General features: G+C 46.0%; 1 protein-coding gene across 6 annotated transcripts in view; it reads left to right on the plus strand.

The window, feature by feature from the left end:
• Nucleotides 1-19,345, plus strand: part of mtmr4 (myotubularin related protein 4) — a 100,038-nt gene that overhangs the window by 29,369 nt on the left and 51,324 nt on the right. For all 6 annotated transcript variants that reach the window (XM_042309492.1, XM_042309491.1, XM_042309494.1 and 3 more), the window contains one exon: nt 10,683-10,772. In XM_042309492.1, the coding sequence (XP_042165426.1) occupies nt 10,683-10,772 (90 nt within the window). The remainder of the gene's footprint in view (nt 1-10,682; nt 10,773-19,345) is intronic.

Genomic DNA, 19,345 nt, shown 5'->3' on the forward strand with positions numbered 1-19,345 from the left:
CCTGACCTCTGGTCACGTTTTCACTGCTAATCCTGTAGAATTAGACACGGCGCTGGTCCAATGATGCGTTTTATTTTCAAACACTTCCGCACGTTGTCATTAACTTTCCCATCTTCAAAGAGACTTTAGGCTACCTTTTTAGTTTTGCCTGATTGTTTGTGCGCTTTCTGTTCCTGTTTGAAAAAAGTTGCGATAGCCAATGGAAAAACAAGGACACCTGAGGTCACGGGAAAATTGCATTCCATGTCCAGGGGTCCGATCATTAAACGAGAGTTTCTGTTGGACAAATTCCGATGGGTTCTGTTTGGACGGTTTGCTTCTGTTTTGAGTCTTAAACGGTTGTCAGTTTTCGTAATGAATACACCCCCCCCAGGCCTTGTCCCCCCAGGCCTTCCAGGCATTCTCTTGGCATTGATCCATGATGTCCGGAGTGGTCCCATGATCCATGATGTCACAGGTAGTAGAATTTCCAGGCATTCTCTTGGTCTCTGCATTGTCCCGTTGATCCATGATGTCACAGGTAGTAGAATTTCCAGGCATTCTCTTGGAGGTCTCTGCATTGTCCCTGTCGTTGATCCATGATGTCACAGGTAGTAGAATTTCCAGGCATTCTCTTGGTCTCTGCATTGTCCCTGTCGTTGATCCATGATGTCACAGGTAGTAGAATTTCCAGGCATTCTCTTGGTCTCTGCATTGTCCCTGTCGTTGATCCATGATGTCACAGGTAGTAGAATTTCCAGGCATTTTCTCGGAGGTCTCTGCATTGTCCCTGTCGTTGATCCATGATGTCACAGGTAGTAGAATTTCCAGGCATTCTCTTGGTCTCTGCATTGTCCCTGTCGTTGATCCATGATGTCACAGGTAGTAGAATTTCCAGGCATTTTCTCGGAGGTCTGCATTGTCGTTGATCTGATGTGTAGATTATCCACTGTGATGCGGAGCCCTATGACCTCAACAGGTTTTTAACACACAATCACTGCACATTGTTGTGTGTATGAATCAACAAAAGAGTTCAGGGTTTTTCTCGAAGCCAGGGGGAGGCCCTTTGCTTATTGAACAATCAGCCCAACCCATGACGAAGCTGCATCTCAGTCTGGTGAAGCCCTCTAGGAACACACTGGTCTATGAAATATTAACAACCTTGGGGGAGAAGAGGAGGACTAGGTGAGTGGGTGTGATTCATCTGCCGCTCTGCCATCCGTCCCTAAACTGGGCCTCCCACTAGTCTGCCCACTGTTGCCGATGCTGGGACAATCCAGTCTGGGCCTCCCACTAGTCTGCCCACTGTTGCCGATGCTGGGACAATCCAGTCTGGGCCTCCCACTAGTCTGCCCACTATTGCCGATGCTGGGACAATCTAGTCTGCCCACTGTTGCCGATGCTGGGACGATCCAGTCTGGGCCTCCCACTAGTCTGCCCACTGTTGCCGATGCTGGGACGATCCAGTCTGGGCCTCCCACTAGTCTGCCCACTGTTGCCGACGCTGGGACAATCCCCCTTAGCACTTTCTCTGGTGCTCTGTCTGTATCCTTCTCCATTTTATCCATCTTGCTTTCTTGCCATCTCTATCAGTCTGAATCTCACCCACTTCTCTCTGTGTGTGTTTTGGTACGTATGAGCAGAGCTCTCCTGTTTCACTGGAACAGGCCGGCATAGACATGTACTGTAGTCACTTGTCATAAACTCAGCAAGAAAATAAACGTCCCTTTTTCAGGACTCCGTCTTTCAAAGATAATTTGTAAAAATCCAAATAACTTCACAGATCTTCATTGTAAAGGGTATAAACACGGTTTCCCATGCTTGTTCAATGAACCATAAACTATTAATGAACATGCACCTGTGGAACGGTCGTTAAGACACTAACAGCTTACCGACGGTAGGCAATTAAGGTCACTGTTATGAAAACTTAGGACACTAAAGAGGCCTTTCTACTGACTCTGAAAAACACCAAAAGAAAGATGCCCTGGGTTCCTGCTCATCTGTGTGAATGTGCCTTAGGCATGCTGCAAGGAGGCATGAGGACTGCAGATATGGTCAGGGCAATACATTGAAATGTCCGAACTGTGAAACCCCTAAGACAACGCTACAGGGAGACAGGACGGACAGCTGACCGACCTCGCAGTGGCAGACCACGTGTAACAACACCTGCACAGGATTGGTACCTCCCGAACATCACACCTGCAGGACAGGTACAGGATGGCAACAACAACTGCCCGAGTTACACCAGGAACGCACAATCCCTCCATCAGTGCTCAGACTGTCTGCAATAGGCTGAGAGAGGCTGGACTGAGGGCTTGTAGGCCTGTTGTAAGACAGGTCCTCACCAGACATCACCGGCATCAACGTCGCCTATGGGCACAAACCCATTGTCGCTGGGCCAGACAGTTCTGGCAAAAAGTGCTCTTCACTGACGAGTCGTGGTTTTGTTTCACCAGGGGTGATGGTCGGATTCTCGTTTATCGTCGAAGGAATGAGCGTTACACCGCGGCCTGTACTCTGGAGCGGGATCGATTTGGAGGTGGAGGGTCCGTCATGGTCTGGGGCGGTGTGTCACAGCATCATTAGACTGAGCTTGTTGTCATTGCAGGCAAGACATCCTCCTCTCATGTGGTACCCTTCCGCTGTGACCATGCCACCAGCCAGGGAAGACATCCTCCTCCCTCATGTGGTACCCTTCCTGCAGGCTCATCCTGACATGACCCTCCAGCATGACAACGCCACCAGCCATACTGCTCGTTCTGTGTGTGATTTCCTGCAAGACAGGAATGTCAGTGCTCTGCCTTGGCCAGCGACGAGCCCGGATCTCAATCCCATTGAGCATGTCCGGGACCTGTTGGATCGGAGGGTGAGGGCTAGGGCCATTCACCCCAGAGATGTCCGGGACCTGTTGGATCGGAGGGTGAGGGCTAGGGCCATTCACCCCAGAGATGTCCGGGACCTGTTGGATCGGAGGGTGAGGGCTAGGGCCATTCACCCCAGAGATGTCTGGGACCTGTTGGATCGGAGGGTGAGGGCTAGGGCCATTCATTCCCCCAGAGATGTCTGGGACCTGTTGGATCGGAGGGTGAGGGCTAGGGCCATTCACCCCAGATGTCCGGGACCTGTTGGATCAGAGATGTCTGGGACCTGTTGGATCGGAGGGTGAGGGCTAGGGCCATTCACCCCAGAGATGTCCGGGACCTGTTGGATCGGAGGGTGAGGGCTAGGGCCATTCACCCCAGAGATGTCCGGGACCTGTTGGATCGGAGGGTGAGGGCTAGGGCCATTCACCCCAGAGATGTCTGGGACCTGTTGGATCGGAGGGTGAGGGCTAGGGCCATTCACCCCAGAAATGTCCAGGAATTTACAGGTGCCTTGGTGGAAGAGTGAGAACTCCATGAGGAGGAGATGCACTGTAGTATTTACTGCAGCTGGTGGCCACACCCCAGATCCGGGACTGATCGGAGGGTTTTGATTTTGACCTCCCCCCAGAGATGTTGTTCAGGGACACATTATTCCATTTCTGTTAGTCACATGTCTGTCGGAGGGGAACCTTTTCCCTTTGTCTCAGTTGTTGAATCTTTTTATGTTCATACAAATATTTGCACATGTTAAATTTGCTGAAAATAAATGCAGATGACTTTTCTTTTTCTGCTGAGTTCATAACCTTCAAACCCCAGAGACATCATCTCCTAGAGGTGTGTACTCACTCACTCACTCACTCACTCACTCACTCACTCACTCACTCTGATAAATACAGTACACAATACTAATGCAGGGGTTCTGGAATAATCCAGGGAATTCTAATCCAGCCCTAGTCAGATTAGGTCGAAAGCTCCAGTCTCCCGACGAGGAACAACACGACTGCACATTGTTTCCAAGGAAGAATTGGGTGAGAAACTAGCAAGAGGAAGCAATTCTCTCAGGGGGGGGAAAAAAAGGAAGATTTTTGTTTCCATAGCAACCACACTCATTCAGATTTATTCAGGATGGCGACACATGTTCGTACGCCTTTCCTTTGTCTGTTTTTGCCTGATTTACCAGTCTGTGAATACCTGTCTGAATACCTGTCTGGGCCTGACTACCTGTCTGAATACCTGTCTGGGCCTGACTACCTGTCTGGGCCTGACTACCTGTCTGAATACCTGTCTGGGCCTGACTACCTGTCTGAATACCTGTCTGCCTGGCCTGACTACCTGTCTGAATACCTGTCTGGGCCTGACTACCTGTCTGAATACCTGTCTGGGCCTGACTACCTGTCTGAATACCTGTCTGGGCCTGACTACCTGTCTGAATACCTGTCTGGGCCTGACTACCTGTCTGGGCCTGACTACCTGTCTGGGCCTGACTACCTGTCTGAATACCTGTCTGGGCCTGACTACCTGTCTGGGCCTGACTACCTGTCTGAATACCTGTCTGGGCCTGACTACCTGTCTGAATACCTGTCTGGGCCTGACTACCTGTCTGGGCCTGACTACCTGTCTGAATATCTGTCTGGACCTGACTTACTGGTCTGTGAATACCTGTCTGGGCCTGACTACCTGTCTGAATATCTGTCTGGACCTGACTTACTGGTCTGTGAATACCTGTCTGGGCCTGACTTACTGGTCTGTGAATACCTGTCTGGGCCTGACTACCTGTCTGAATATCTGTCTGGACCTGACTTACTGGTCTGTGAATACCTGTCTGGGCCTGACTTACTGGTCTGTGAATACCTGTCTGGGCCTGACTACCGCCACAGCTTTAATTTTTATTCCTAATGTTCTCTTCCTCACTGTGTGTGTGTGAGTGTGTGTGCTCGCGCAGTAATTCCTGTAAATGGAGTCTCAGTCACTCAAAGGGATTTGAACGCCATTGTTTTTAAGAGCAGTAGGGACATCCCAATGTGTGTGTTTTTTTTTAGAACAGCAGTGACGATGCAAAATTACATTGTTGTCTCGTCAGGTCACAGCCGTACAACAGACACGGTTCTTCCGGGCTTTGCCTGTTAGGACAGAGGCCGAGCGTTTTTCTCTCTCCTCTATCTCTAGTCCGGTATGGTAGAGGTTTGATTTATTCATCCCCCTTCTCCCCACTTCCCCCAGCTTTTCATACCGGCACCTGCCCACACCCGCTGGGCTTTCTGTCCGACTCCCGCCCGCTACCGCAAGAACCTGTCCCAAGCGGTATTACTGGCCTATATCAGCCAATGCGCTAGACCTACTGTAGTTTGAAGAGGGCAGAGTTGGGGAGATTTACACAGGGGAAGATTTTCAGAAAAAGACATATATGGGTGATCAATATTTTATTTCTAGGCAATGTAGTAAACTGTAGCGTAATCCTATTTATGAAGTACATTTTCATGAACAGATAATGTCCCTGTGCTTCTCCACGCAGGCAGCTACCCCCTACTCTATTTAATTGGACCCCACACACACACACACACACACCTGCTCTTGCACCTAATGGCTACTAAAGTAGTGACACTTTAACATTCTCTTGAGCTACATTTTGCATATAGGATATAGCCTACCTTTTTTTAGGAGGACGATTTGCATGGAGAGATAAATGGGTTATTAATATTTATTGAAAAATGAGAACGCACTGTGGTAGCGTTTCCCCCTCTGTGGTAGCGTTTCCCCCTCTGTGGTAGCGTTTCCCCCTCTGTGGTAGCGTTTCCCCCTCTGTGGTAGCGTTTCCCCCTCTGTGGTAGCGTTTCCCCCTCTGTGGTAGCGTTTCCCCCTCTGTGGTAGCGTTTCCCTCTCTGTGGTAGCGTTTCCCTCTCTGTGGTAGCGTTTCCCTCTGTGGTAGCGTTTTGCTCCCTGTGGTAGCGTTTCCCTCTCTGTGGTAGCGTTTCCCTCTCTGTGGTAGCGTTTCCCTCTCTGTGGTAGCGTTTCCCTCTCTGTGGTAGCGTTTCCCTCTCTGTGGTAGCGTTTCCCCCTCTGTGGTAGCGTTTCCCCCTCTGTGGTAGCGTTTCCCCCCTCTGTGGTAGCGTTTCCCCCTCTGTGGTAGCGTTTCCCTCTCTGTGGTAGCGTTTCCCTCTCTGTGGTAGCGTTTCCCTCTCTGTGGTAGCGTTTCCCTCTCTGTGGTAGCGTTTCCCTCTCTGTGGTAGCGTTTCCCTCTCTGTGGTAGCGTTTTGCTCCCTGTGGTAGCGTTTCCCTCTCTGTGGTAGCGTTTCCCTCTCTGTGGTAGCGTTTCCCTCTGTGGTAGCCTATACGAATGACGTGCCTTTTTCCCAATGACGATCACATTTTTTTTTTTAAATGCACACTAAACATGTTGGATTACGTAATGAAAAAAGAGGGGACTGCAGAATTGTATTATGTAGCATTGATGCAATGACCCTGTCGAGTCTGATCGAGGCGCGGCTCTGTTATGAGTTTATAGTGCAGTATTAATGGGACGGGAGCCTGCGCCCGCCGCCGCTTGCTGGCCCATTTACCCGCGAAAGTACACTGTATGCTGGGAAGACTGACGAGGGGAGTGCTGAGCAGAGCAGGAATCCTACGTCACTACGTCCAGCTACTAAACGTGGCCAACTCATCCACCACAGAGTGAGTTGTGCAGGAAGAAGATAAAAAATGAACAGCTAGACTGCTGTATTATCCCCTGCCTGCCTGTGTTTTGTGCGTTTTGGCCAGTTCATACCCCCTCCTTGAGCCTGGCATTACATCTCTGTGAGAGGGTGCTGTGTAGCCATTCCTTATACAGTAATTTATAGCCCTGTCTGGCACTTCTCTGTGTAGTGAGTGGTAGAGAGAATGCTTCCAGGTGACTACCTCATGAAGCTGGTTGAGAGAATGCCAAGTGTGCAAAGCTGTCAAGGCAAAGGGTGGCTACTTTTTGAAGAATCACAAATATATAAAATCTGTTTTGATTTGTTTAACACTTTTGACTTGTACTGTATGTCAGCACTCCAGTTTAACATGATAATGGCCACACTTCATCTGCTGCACCCCACATCCCTGGACCATCATCCCACATCCCTGGACCATCACCCCACATCCCTTGGACCATCACCCCACATCCCTGGACCATCACCCCACATCTCTGTACCATCACCCCACATCTCTGGACCATCACCCCACATCCCTGGACCATCACCCCACATCCCTGGACCATCACCCCACATCTCTGGACCATCACCCCACATCTCTGGACCATCACCCCACATCTCTGGACCATCACCCCACATCTCTGGACCATCACCCCACATCTCTGGACCATCACCCCACATCTCTGGACCATCACCCTACATCTCTGGACCATCACCCCACATCTCTGGACCATCACCCCACATCTCTGGACCATCACCCCACATCTCTGGACCATCACCCCACATCTCTGGACCATCACCCCACATCTCTGGACCATCACCCCACATCTCTGGACCATCACCCCACATCTCTGGACCATCACCCCACATCTCTGGACCATCACCCCACATCTCTGGACCATCACCCCACATCTCTGGACCATCACCCCACATCTCTGGACCATCACCCCACATCCCTGGACCATCACCCCACATCCCTGGACCATCACCCCACATCCCTGGACCATCTGTAACCCAAAGCCAAGAGAGTTCCCCCCCACCCCCTACACACTGTTGTTAACAAGGTCATCTACATGTCATATCAATGTAGCAGGTACTGCTTCCACTGTCATCCCCTCAGGCTCTTGCTGGTTCTTAAAAAAAAAAGTGGAACAGGGGGAGGGGGTGTTAATACTGGCACAGTCTGTTACATGGCATAACCAGCCTGACCAGTGGACCAGCCTAACCAGCCTGACCAGTGGACTAGCCTGACCAGTGGACTATGGTTTTCAGTTCTGTATTGGGTTGGTGGCAGTAATGGCAGATGTCCCCTCTGGATCCACATGGCAGTATGCAAGAGGACGCCTGCATGAAAAACCATCTGGGGAGGGGGGGCTTGTCACTTTCACATGGCTGACAATAATGTAGGCTTCGTGGGCACGTATCAGGTGACGAAGCACAATGACCGTACTGCCATTTTGATTCTTGTCTGATATGAATCACCATGCAGCACGATGAGTAAAGATCCTCGTGTTGATGTGTCTGGTCTGGCTGTGGTGCAGACTGTACAGAGGGTCCTCTCGTCTTGTCCCCAGTGTGTCTGAGCCAAGGCAGAGGTGGATAGATGAAGGGAGGTAGGCGGGTACCTGAGACAGCTGGAATAGAGGGAGGAGGGAGAGATTAATGACGAGAGGATTTTATCCTCCTGCTGCTCCTACAGTTTTTCCCTCTGTGGATTTTCAGGGACAAGCCCCCTGAATTTTTAGCCCTCAGAAAGAACCGACGATGGAGTTAAATGGAGTCTGATATTTTCCAATAATTGCACGTTGCATCTCATCATATTTGCATGATGATATATTTTCTGTCACTGTAGCAAACTGGTTTGCTCTCGCGGCTCCCCCTGTAGACCTTTTTTACGAGAGTGTTCAGGCAAATGTTTAATCAGTGATACATTGTAACATAATAATTAACATAATAATTGTAATGTACACTGCCTGAACAACCAAGGGCCCAGGACCAGGAAGTGTTTGCATGCAACAGTATAATCTACCAAACCTGAATGATTTGTAAAATGACTAGATAGACTAGGAAGGGGTAATCCAATTGATGGAAATTGATAGTAAAATATAATTCCATGCCATTGTTATTATTTTCTTCGTGTAGCTACACCCCATGTCACCTTTTTTTATAAAAACAAATGCTTACCTTCTTTGTTTTTTTGTTGTATAAAATAAAAAAGATTTTGTTATGAAGAACTTGAGGATCACGATCCTCATTCTTCTCATGCGCTAACATCTTCATTGATGAAGGGCTTGACCTGCTACCCCGTTAGGTGACCTGCTGGGTGTGTTGGTGGTGCCAGCTTCCCAGTTGGGTGACCTGCTGGGTGTGTTGGTGGTACCATCTTCACCGTCAGGTGACCTGCTGGGTGTGTTGGTGGTACCATCTTCACCGTCAGGTGACCTGCTGGGTGTGTTGGTGGTACCAGCTTCCCCGTCAGGTGACCTGCTGGGTGTGTTGGTGGTACCAGCTTCCCCGTCAGGTGACCTGCTGGGTGTGTTGGTGGTACCAGCTTCCCCGTCAGGTGACCTGCTGGGTGTGTTGGTGGTACCAGCTTCCCCGTCAGGTGACCTGCTGGGTGTGTTGGTGGTACCAGCTTCCCCTGTCAGGTGACCTGCTGGGTGTGTTGGTGGTACCAGCTTCCCCGTCAGGTGACCTGCTGGGTGTGTTGGTGGTACCAGCTTCCCCGTCAGGTGACCTGCTGGGTGTGTTGGTGGTACCAGCTTCCCCGTCAGGTGACCTGCTGGGTGTGTTGGTGGTACCAGCTTCCCCGCGGCGGCAGGTAGCCTAGTGGTTAGAGTGTAGGGGCGGTAGGTGGCCTAGTGGTTAGAGTGTAGGGGCGGCAGGTAGCCTAGTGGTTAGAGTGTAGGGGGTTAGGTAGCCTAGTGGTTAGAGCGTTGGACTAGTAACCGGAAGGTTGCAAGTTCAAATCCCCGAGCTGACAAGGTACGAATCTGTCATTCTGCCCCTGAACAAGGAGTTAACCCACTGTTCCTAGACCAGTTAACCCACTGTTCCTAGGCCGTCATTGTAGATAATACTTTGTTCTTAACTGACTTGCCTGGTTAAATAAAGGTATAAAAAATAGTTGCCCTGCTGGGTGTGTTGGTGGTGTACTGACCGTAGCCCAGCAGTGACCAATCCCGTCCTTCATTCCTCTGTTTGCTGAAGCCTGTGTAGCACCCTGCGTCAAAGATTGCTGGCACTGTGCTGAGTAAATGTTTGACATTCGACCGTAACACAGTTCCCGAAGCCTGTTGTAAAACTGAGGAAAAAGATATTGGTGCTTTATTGCCAAATTTCGTAACCGAACAATAACCCTTCCTCTAATTCTATAATATATATTATTATTATTTTCTATGACCCAGAACAGGGAAGGCATTATATTTTGAGGGGTTATGGGCTTGAAAGATATTGCCTGGCCTGCACCCACACCACATCTCTCCTCCTGTTATCTGCCAATTCACCCTCCACCACTACCACAATGCATCGCAAATGGTACCCTACTACCTATTTAGTGCACTACTTTCTATGGGACCTGGTCTAAAGTAGTGCACCAAAAAGGGAACAGGGTCCCATTTGGGACTTGGAGTCCATCTGATGCGGAGGTCTTTCACCTAACTTATTATCCGAGGTCGATCACGGTCAATGTTTCATCTGCTTCGTGACGCCTGTGGACGCGCTTCGTCCGCTGAGATGGCAGATTATCATACAGATGCTTGCTGGCGTAGGATCTGGAGAGAGACTCCTGTGAAGGGAGTTAGTTGGGGGTGGCTTTATTGACCTTTTCCTGGGCGAGCGACGAGTTTGATTGAAGCCTCTGTTCTAGTGCTTTCTGTTTTTGATCTGGTAAAGTGGTGCTGTACTGTGTTTGATCTGGTAAAGTGGTGCTGTACTGTTTTTGATCTGGTAAAGTGGTGCTGTACTGTGTTTGATCTGGTAAAGTGGTGCTGTACTGTGTTTGATCTGGTAAAGTGGTGCTGTACTGTGTTTGATCTGGTAAAGTGGTGCTGTACTGTGTTTGATCTGGTAAAGTGGTGCTGTACTGTGTTTGATCTGGTAAAGTGGTGCTGTACTGTTTTTGTTACTATGGAAATGTGTGCTGACGTGTCACCTGCTTGTCTTCCAGGGTGAAGAGGGACCACCCAGTCTGGAGTACATCCAAGCCAAGGACCTGTTCCCCCCGAAGGAGCTGGTCAGTGAGGACGACAACCTGCAGGTGGGTGGCTGGGAGCACACACACACACACACATACACCAGGTAGAGTAGACAAAGCCCACACACTAGGATAGTATTGTAAACATCTCATCTCTACAGTAAGCTATTTCTCTCTATGGGAATCTGCTGTGCGTGAGATGAGGCTGCTGTTCTGTAGAAACTCTGCTAGCTCATACTGTAGGTTCTGAAATACCAAGTCCTAAAGGGAAGGGTTGTAGTACACTAACTAACACTGTTCTCAGTATTCATGCTTGTTCTAGAGTGGAGGTGTGTGTGTGTGTGTGTGTGTGTGTGTGTGTGTGTGTGGTCTTCATACTTACAACTCACAATTTTTTAAAATTGTATTTATTTAACAAGGCAAGTCAGTTAAGAACAATTTTTTTTTTTTTTTTTTACAATGTCGGCCTACACCCCAGCCAGACACTGGGCGTCGCCCTATGGGACTCCTAATCACGGCTGGGTGTGATACAGCCTGGATTCGAATCAGGGTGTCTGTAGTGACTCCTCTAGCACTGAGATGGAGTGCCTTAGACCACTGAGCCACTCGGGAGCCCCTACCGATGCCAATATTTTTATTTTTTATTTTTGTGTGTTATTATTATTATTATTATTATTATTATTATAACTTTTTTTATTTTTATTAACCAGAACAATTCTAATCAGGTCAAATTCAAGAAAATGTTCAACCAGATTGGCAACGTAAATGGAAATCATCTAACCTCATCCTCAGAGCAGTGATCCACTGTTACCCCGGGTTACCACTCCACGCAGGAGAAAGGGCTTTTAGAACTCAGTCAATTAGACCGGGTGTGGATTAGGCTAGGCAGGTGGCATGGCTGGGTCTGGCTGGGTGAGAGACGGCTAGCTGCGGTGGCAGTGGGCCAAGTCTATGAGCTCATCTGTAATCCTGTTTGAAATTAGAAGACCGCATTGCAGAGTAGCTCCCTGGAGAACTGGAAGCGAGGCTACTATTGTTAAGTTGGTACTACAGGAAAAAGGTGTCTGGGCTCAACACGTAATCAGGAAAGGGGGGATACCTAGTCAGTTGTCCAACTGAAATGTGTCTTCCGCATTTAACCCAACCCCTCTGAATCAGAGAGGTGCAGAGGGCTGCCTTAATCGCTATCCACGTCTTCGGCGCCCGGGGAACAGGGGTTTAACTGCTTTGCTCAGGTGATTCGATCCAACAACCTTTTGGTTACTGGCCCAATGCTCTAACCACTAGACTACCTGCAGACCAGGGATAGGGTAGAGTAGAGGATCAAATCCAACTTTTATCTAAATCATTTAAAATTGTAAAACACTTTACATTTATAAAAAATGTTTTATTTTTTATTTTATTTAACCATTTTATTAACAAGGCAAGTCAGTTAAGAACAAATTCTTATTTACAGTGACGGCCTAACCCGGGCCAAACCCGGACAACCGCCCTGTGGGACTCCCAATCACGGCCGGTTGTGATACAGCCTGGATTCGAACCAGAGTGTCTGTAGTGACGCCTCTAGCACTGAGATGCAGCTGCCTTTAGATGGCTGGGCCACTCAGGAACATTTATATGAAGAAAGTAAAAGGAGGGTTGGGCATAATATGGTGGCCACTTTAATAATGTGAATTGATGTAAAATATACAGAGGGGGGAGTATTTAGTCAGACACCAATTGTGCAAGTTCTCCCACTTAAAAAGATGAGAGAGGCCTGTAATTTTCATCACAGGTACACTTCAACTATGACAGACAAAATGAGAGAAAAACAAATCCAGAAAATCACATTGTAGGATTTTTTTATTAATTAATTTACAAATTATGGTGGAAAATAAGTATTTGGTCACCTACAAACAAGCAAGATTTCTGGCTCTCACAGACCTGTAACTTCTTCTTTTAAGAGGCTCCTCTGTCCTCCACTCGTTACCTGTATTAATGGCACCTGTTTGAACTTGTTATCAGTATAAAAGACACCTGTCCACAACCTCAAACAGTCACACTCCAAACTCCACTATGGCCAAGACCAAAGAGCTGTCAAAGGACACCAGAAACAACATTTCTTGCACAATTGGTGGCTGACTAAATACTTTTTTCCCCCACTGTATATATTGCTGTCATCCATCCTGGTCCTGACCACAGATTTACCTTTTTGAATAGGTAAAAGGGAATTGGATGCTGCCTAACACGGCTTCAAAACACACAAATAGTACGTTTATTTAAAAAAAAAAAAGGAGTAGTTTTTGTCTGAACTCAGAATGAAAATATGCTTCCCAACAATAACATGTTCGCTGTGGTAGAATGTTGTTTGTTTTGATTTGCATTTTATCAGAGTGCCATCAGGTAGCCTGCTTTCAGATGTGTTCATGTAAAACAGGATTTATTAGGGAAATCATTCTTTTTGCAAAGAATGTCAAAAATTTTTAAAAAATCAAACTATTATATTAATCTCACTATCCACAATCACATTGTGTTCATGTAAATCATTTATTGGATAATGTGAGATTTTTCCAATTAAGCTTCTAGCATTACTAGTGTTAGCGCAATGACATGTGCATGCTAGCTGTTCCAGTAGACTTCGTCATTGCGCTATTAGCATTGGCTCTAAAAACGTCCTTAAACTTCCTTCAAGCGGCACACAGACACAAAAATGGTATCCGTGCTTTTATCTGACTCTGGGTATTTTTATTTATTTATTTCACCTTTTATTTACCCAGGTAGGCCAGTTGAGAACAAGTTGTCATTTACAACTGCGACCTGGCCAAGATAAAGCAAAGCAGTGCTACAAAAACAACAACAGAGTTACACATAGAATAAACAAACGTACGGTCAATAACACAATAGAAAAGTCTATATACAGTGAGTAGAAAAACAATTGATTTATTCATATACAGTACCAGTCAAAAGTTTGGGGTTCACCTACTCATTTAAGGTTTTTTTTCCCCTTTGGTTACTACATGATTCCATATGTGTTATTTCATAGTTTTGATGTCTTCACTATTATTCTATAATGTAGAAAATAGCAAAAAAAATAAAACACTTTTGACTTGTACTGTGTATCTCTCTGGAAAAATACTGTGAAAATGACGACATCCCCTTTTAGTGCAAGAGCTGAATGACTGCCTGAAATTTCAGCCTGTTTTTGGTGCGTTGGAGTTTTGGCCTGTCTGGTGACATCACCAGGCGGTGAATTAGTTACTCGACCAATAACAAAGAGTTCTCGACCTCTTTGCCAATAATCGCTGGTTTTCAGTGTTCCCCTTTCCTACTGAGACCACTCTCGGACAGTCCTTAACAAAATTGTTGTGAAATGGCTCAATTTGTTTTTCTTCTTTTTGAACAATTTTTTTTTTTTTTTTAAACCATCACAGTAAAATACTTGAATTGTTAACCAGAAATTATTTGACATCGATAAAAAATGGCTTGCCATAATGTAGAAATATAAAATGTGAACTTTTTATGCTTATGCTGTCTGATATATTTTTACTATATTTGATTCACTTATTTTATAAAATTTTGTGTTTTACTAAAAACCTGATATTTCATTTTAGACATTTTAACATTTATTTTTGGGTGGATCGGGGAGTGGTGGTTTCCTAGCGACCACCTTGGGAGTCATTTACTTCTGGTACTCCTTCCACAACAGACAGACATTAGACTTTTAATACTTCCTTCTGCTGAGCAATCTCCAGTCAACCATATCTGTTTTTCTCCCTTGATGTTCATTTCCTTACCGGGACCTACAGAGGCACTGTTATCAAGTCATTCATGTAATTATTGCTGTCAAGAGACTCCTACTTTATATTTTTAAATGTGTGTATAATTTGATTGTTCTCAATTGTTAGGTCAGCCTCAGGGAACCTCGTCCATTCTAGAGTGTTTTAAAAAATTGAAAAAACACATTCTAACATGTTATTGTTCATGTCACATGATATGAGAAAGAAAAAAGAAGCATTTTTATCCATCAGCATTTTAATGATGCTCTCTTGTTTCACCTTGAAATGATATGACCTTTTTGACCACTTCTGAGTCTCTCTTTTATAATTTTTTTTAGAAAATGCCGTAGAATTAAACAATCACTCTTCTTGGATGGTGTCATAACACACAGCATTACCGACCGTCATAAAAAGCACGGTACTGTGTAATTTGAAGTGTTCTCAAGCTGCTCGCTCACTGTAAAAGTCCCAGTTATTTATTCTGTCATTTCTCTGTTCATGACTGGTCTTTATTCTTTATTTGACTCTGATCTGTCTGGATGCCTAGTCACTTTATCCTGGTTTTATATACATACGGTATCTAACTCAAGTACCTCTGCACATTGATCTGGTACTTCCTGTATATAGCTCCACATTGATCTGGTACTTCCTGTATATAGCTCCACATTGATCTGGTACTTCCTGTATATAGCTCCACATTGATCTGGTACTTCCTGTATATAGCTCCACATTGATCTGGTACTTCCTGTATATAGCTCCACATTGATCTGGTACTTCCTGTATATAGCTTCACATTGATCTAGTACTTCCTGTATATAGCTCCACATTGATCTGGTACTTCCTGTATATAGCTCCATTCTTGTGTGTGGTATTTTATGGGGCGGCAGGTAGCCTAGTGGTTAGAGTTTTGGGCCAGTGACCGAAAGGTTGCTAGATCGAATCCCGAGCTGACAAGGTAAAAATCTGTCATGCTGCCCCTGAACAAGACTGTTAACCCACCGTTCCTAGACCAGTTAACCCACTGTTCCTAGGCCGTCATTATAAACAAGAATTTGTTCTTAACTGACTTGCCTAGTTAAATAAAGGTAAAGGTTAGTTACTATTTTTCTATTTTAAATTCTGCACCGTTGGGAAAAGTTTGTAAGCAAAAGCTTTCCCCTGTAAAATCTACTACACTGGTTGTATTTGGCGCATAGGATAAATAAATAGTGATTTTGAAGTGTTTCTTCTAGAGGCCTCCACGCCTCGGCCCTGAGCAGAAACAACCCTCACCCTAGTTACTAGTGGAGATCTGAGAGGATTGGAAAGGCCTCTGCATCCCAATGTACCCTATTCCCTATGCAGTGCACTACTTTCTATGGGCCCTGGTCAAAACTAGTGCACTACTTTCTATGGGCCCTGGTCAAAACTAGTGCACTACTTTCTATGGGCCCTGGTCAAAACTAGTGCACTACTTTCTATGGGCCCTGGTCAAAACTAGTGCACTACTTTCTATGGGCCCTGGTCAAAACTAGTGCACTACATAGGAAATAGGGTGCCATTTGGGACTTCGCCTATTGTCTGGTTAAAGGAAGTCTCTGGGCTCTCGCCTGTCTTGCTGACTTTAATCCTGTCTTTGATTGGCTCCTGCATGGCAGCACAAACCTCTCTTGTTGGAGCTGTAGCCCATGAAAAAGGCATGTTCTCTAGGGGTATGGCATTCCCTTCCAACCTGCTGCAATCTACTCGGAGTGATGCACTGTAGCTTCTAATAGACAAGGAGCGCCCAGCTATAGAATGGATTAATACTTTTACTGCTCTGTGGGACTGTCTTAGCTGCTCTGTGGGACTGTCTTAGCTGCTCTGTGGGACTGTCTTAGCTGCTCTGTGGGACTGTCTTAGCTGCTCTGTGGTTGGTTGAGAAAATGGATGTGTGTCATCCAATATTGCCTGTAGATAGGCAGACACAGGGAGACCGACTGAGAGGGTGACAAATAGACTTCCTGATGAAGTGGTTTTTATGAACCGTTTGGGTCCATCTGCGCTGTTCCAAGTGTGTCTGTCTCCCCACAGCTGTCCCACAAGAGGATCCTCGTACCCGTTTTGTTTTATTCAAGTCAACCTCCCTCCTTTTTAGGCATCGGTTTAGTCGCCCCCTCTCTCGCTTATCACTCCCTCTGTCCTCCTTGTCTCTTCCCCCCCCCCTCTTTCCCTCTCTCTGTCTCTGTACCATTTCAGACAGTCATTCCCATGATAGTACCACACTGCCAACTGATGTCTTTAAAGGCACAGGGAGACCAGTATGATTGCCGGCTGTAATTTGCAAACCAATTCTACGGCCCCATTAACTGGGGCTTACTGCAAGGTAATTAGACATCCCCCCGTCTAGACTCAGCGACAGTATTGTCACATTTGGAAAGTATTCAGACCCCTTGACTTTTTCCACATTTTATTACTTAACAGCCTTATTCTAAAATGGATTAATTAAATTAAAAATCCTCATCCATCCACAGATGATATCCCATAATGACGATGATATTCCAAATGTATTAAAAATAAAAAACATATTTTATTTACATAATTATTCAGACAGTTTGCTATGACACTCAAAATTGAGCTCAGTTGCATCTTGTTTTCATTGATCACCCTTGAGGTGATGATTGGAGTCCACCTGTGTTAAATTTAATTGATTGGAAATTATTTGGAAAGGCACACACTTGTCTATATTAGGCCCCACAGTTGACAGTGCATGTCAGAGCAAAAACCAAGCCATGTCGAAGGAATTGTCCGTAGAGCTCCGAGACAGAAATGTGTCGAAGCACAGATCTGGGGAAGGGTACCAGAAAATGTCTGCAGCATTGAAGGTCCCCAAGAACATAGTGGCCTCCATCATTCTTAAATGGAAGAAGTTTGGAACCACCAAGACTCTTCCTAGAGCTGGCCGCCCGGCCAAACTGAGCAATCAGGGGAGAAGGGTCTTGGTAAGGGAGATGGCCAAGAACCCGATGGTCACTCTGACAGAGCTCCAGAGTTCCTCTGTGGAGATGAGTGAACCTTCCAGAAGGACAATCATCTCTACAGCACTCCAACAAGCAGGCCTTTATGGTAGAGTGAACAGACAGAAGCCACTCCTCAGTAAAAGGCACATGACAGCCAGCTTGGAGTTTGCCAAAAGGCACCTAAAGGACTCTGACCATGAGAAACAAGATTCTCTGGTCTGATGAAACCAACATTGAACTTTTTGGCCTGAATGCCAAGTGTCACGTCTGTGGGAAACCTGTCACCATCCCTACAGTGAAGCATGGTGGTGGTGGCATTATCATTTTGTGGGGGATGTTTGTCAGGATCGAGGGAAAGATGAACGGAGCAAATGAGAGAGATCCTTGATGAAAACCTGCTCAGGACCTCAGACAGGGCAAAGGTTTTACCTTCCAACAGAACAACGACCCTAAGCACACAGCCAAGACAACGTAGGAGTGGCTTCGGGACTTGTCTCTGAATATCCTTGAGTGACCCAGCCAGAGCCCGGACTTAAACCACATCGAACATATCTGGAGAGACCTGAAAATAGCTGTGCAGGTCTGCTGAGAAGAATGGGAGAAACTCCCCAAATACAGGTGTGCCAAGCTTGTAGCGTCATATTCAAGAAGACTCAAGGCTGTAATCGCTACCGAAGGTGATTCAACAAAGAACTGAGTAAAGGGTCTGAATAGTTATGTGATTTAAATAACAATAGATAAAAATTCAAAATGTTTTTTAAATGTGTCATTATGGGGTATTGTGTGTAGATTGAAGAGGGGAGGTGGGGGGCGGACGATGTAATCCTTTCTTAGAATAAAAATATAATGTAAAAAAAAATGGGGGGGGGGAGTGACATCATCTCTCCTTCCTGTGACATCATCTCTCCTTCCTGTGACCCATTTCTCCGATCATTCATTTCATCAGAGAGAAGGGGAGTTTATGAGAATCCTAATGAATAGATTATGAAATAACAAAGTGTTTTTTTTTGTTGTTGTTTAAAAAAAAAATAATAATAATCTTTCCTTCTCCAGTGTAGACATACAGTGCCTTGCGAAAGTATTCGGCCCCCTTGAACTTTGCGACCTTTTGCCACATTTCAGGCTTCAAACATAAAGATATAAAACTGTATTTTTTTGTGAAGAATCAACAACAAGTGGGACACAATCATGAAGTGGAACGACATTTATTGGATATTTCATACTTTTTTAACAAATCAAAAACTGAAAAATTGGGCGTGCAAAATTATTCAGCCCCCTTAAGTTAATACTTTGTAGCGCCACCTTTTGCTGCGATTACAGCTGTAAGTCGCTTGGGGTATGTCTCTATCAGTTTTGCACATCGAGAGACTTCCCATTCCTCCTTGCAAAACAGCTCGAGCTCAGTGAGGTTGGATGGAGAGCATTTGTGAACAGCAGTTTTCAGTTCTTTCCACAGATTCTCGATTGGATTCAGGTCTGGACTTTGACTTGGCCATTCTAACACCTGGATATGTTTATTTTTGAACCATTCTATTGTAGATTTTGCTTTATGTTTTGGATCATTGTCTTGTTGGAAGACAAATCTCCGTCCCAGTCTCAGGTCTTTTGCAGACTCCATCAGGTTTTCTTCCAGAATGGTCCTGTATTTGGCTCCATCCATCTTCCCATCAATTTTAACCATCTTCCCTGTCCCTGCTGAAGAAAAGCAGGCCCAAACCATGATGCTGCCACCACCATGTTTGACAGTGGGGATAGGGTTTTCAGGGTGATGAGCTGTGTTGCTTTTACGCCAAACATAACATTTTGCATTGTTGCCAAAAAGTTCAATTTTGGTTTCATCTGACCAGAGCACCTTCTTCCACATGTTTGGTGTGTCTCCCAGGTGGCTTGTGGCAAACTTTAA

This window comes from Oncorhynchus tshawytscha, linkage group LG30, assembly GCF_018296145.1.
Source record: "Oncorhynchus tshawytscha isolate Ot180627B linkage group LG30, Otsh_v2.0, whole genome shotgun sequence".
NCBI lineage: Eukaryota > Metazoa > Chordata > Actinopteri > Salmoniformes > Salmonidae > Oncorhynchus > Oncorhynchus tshawytscha.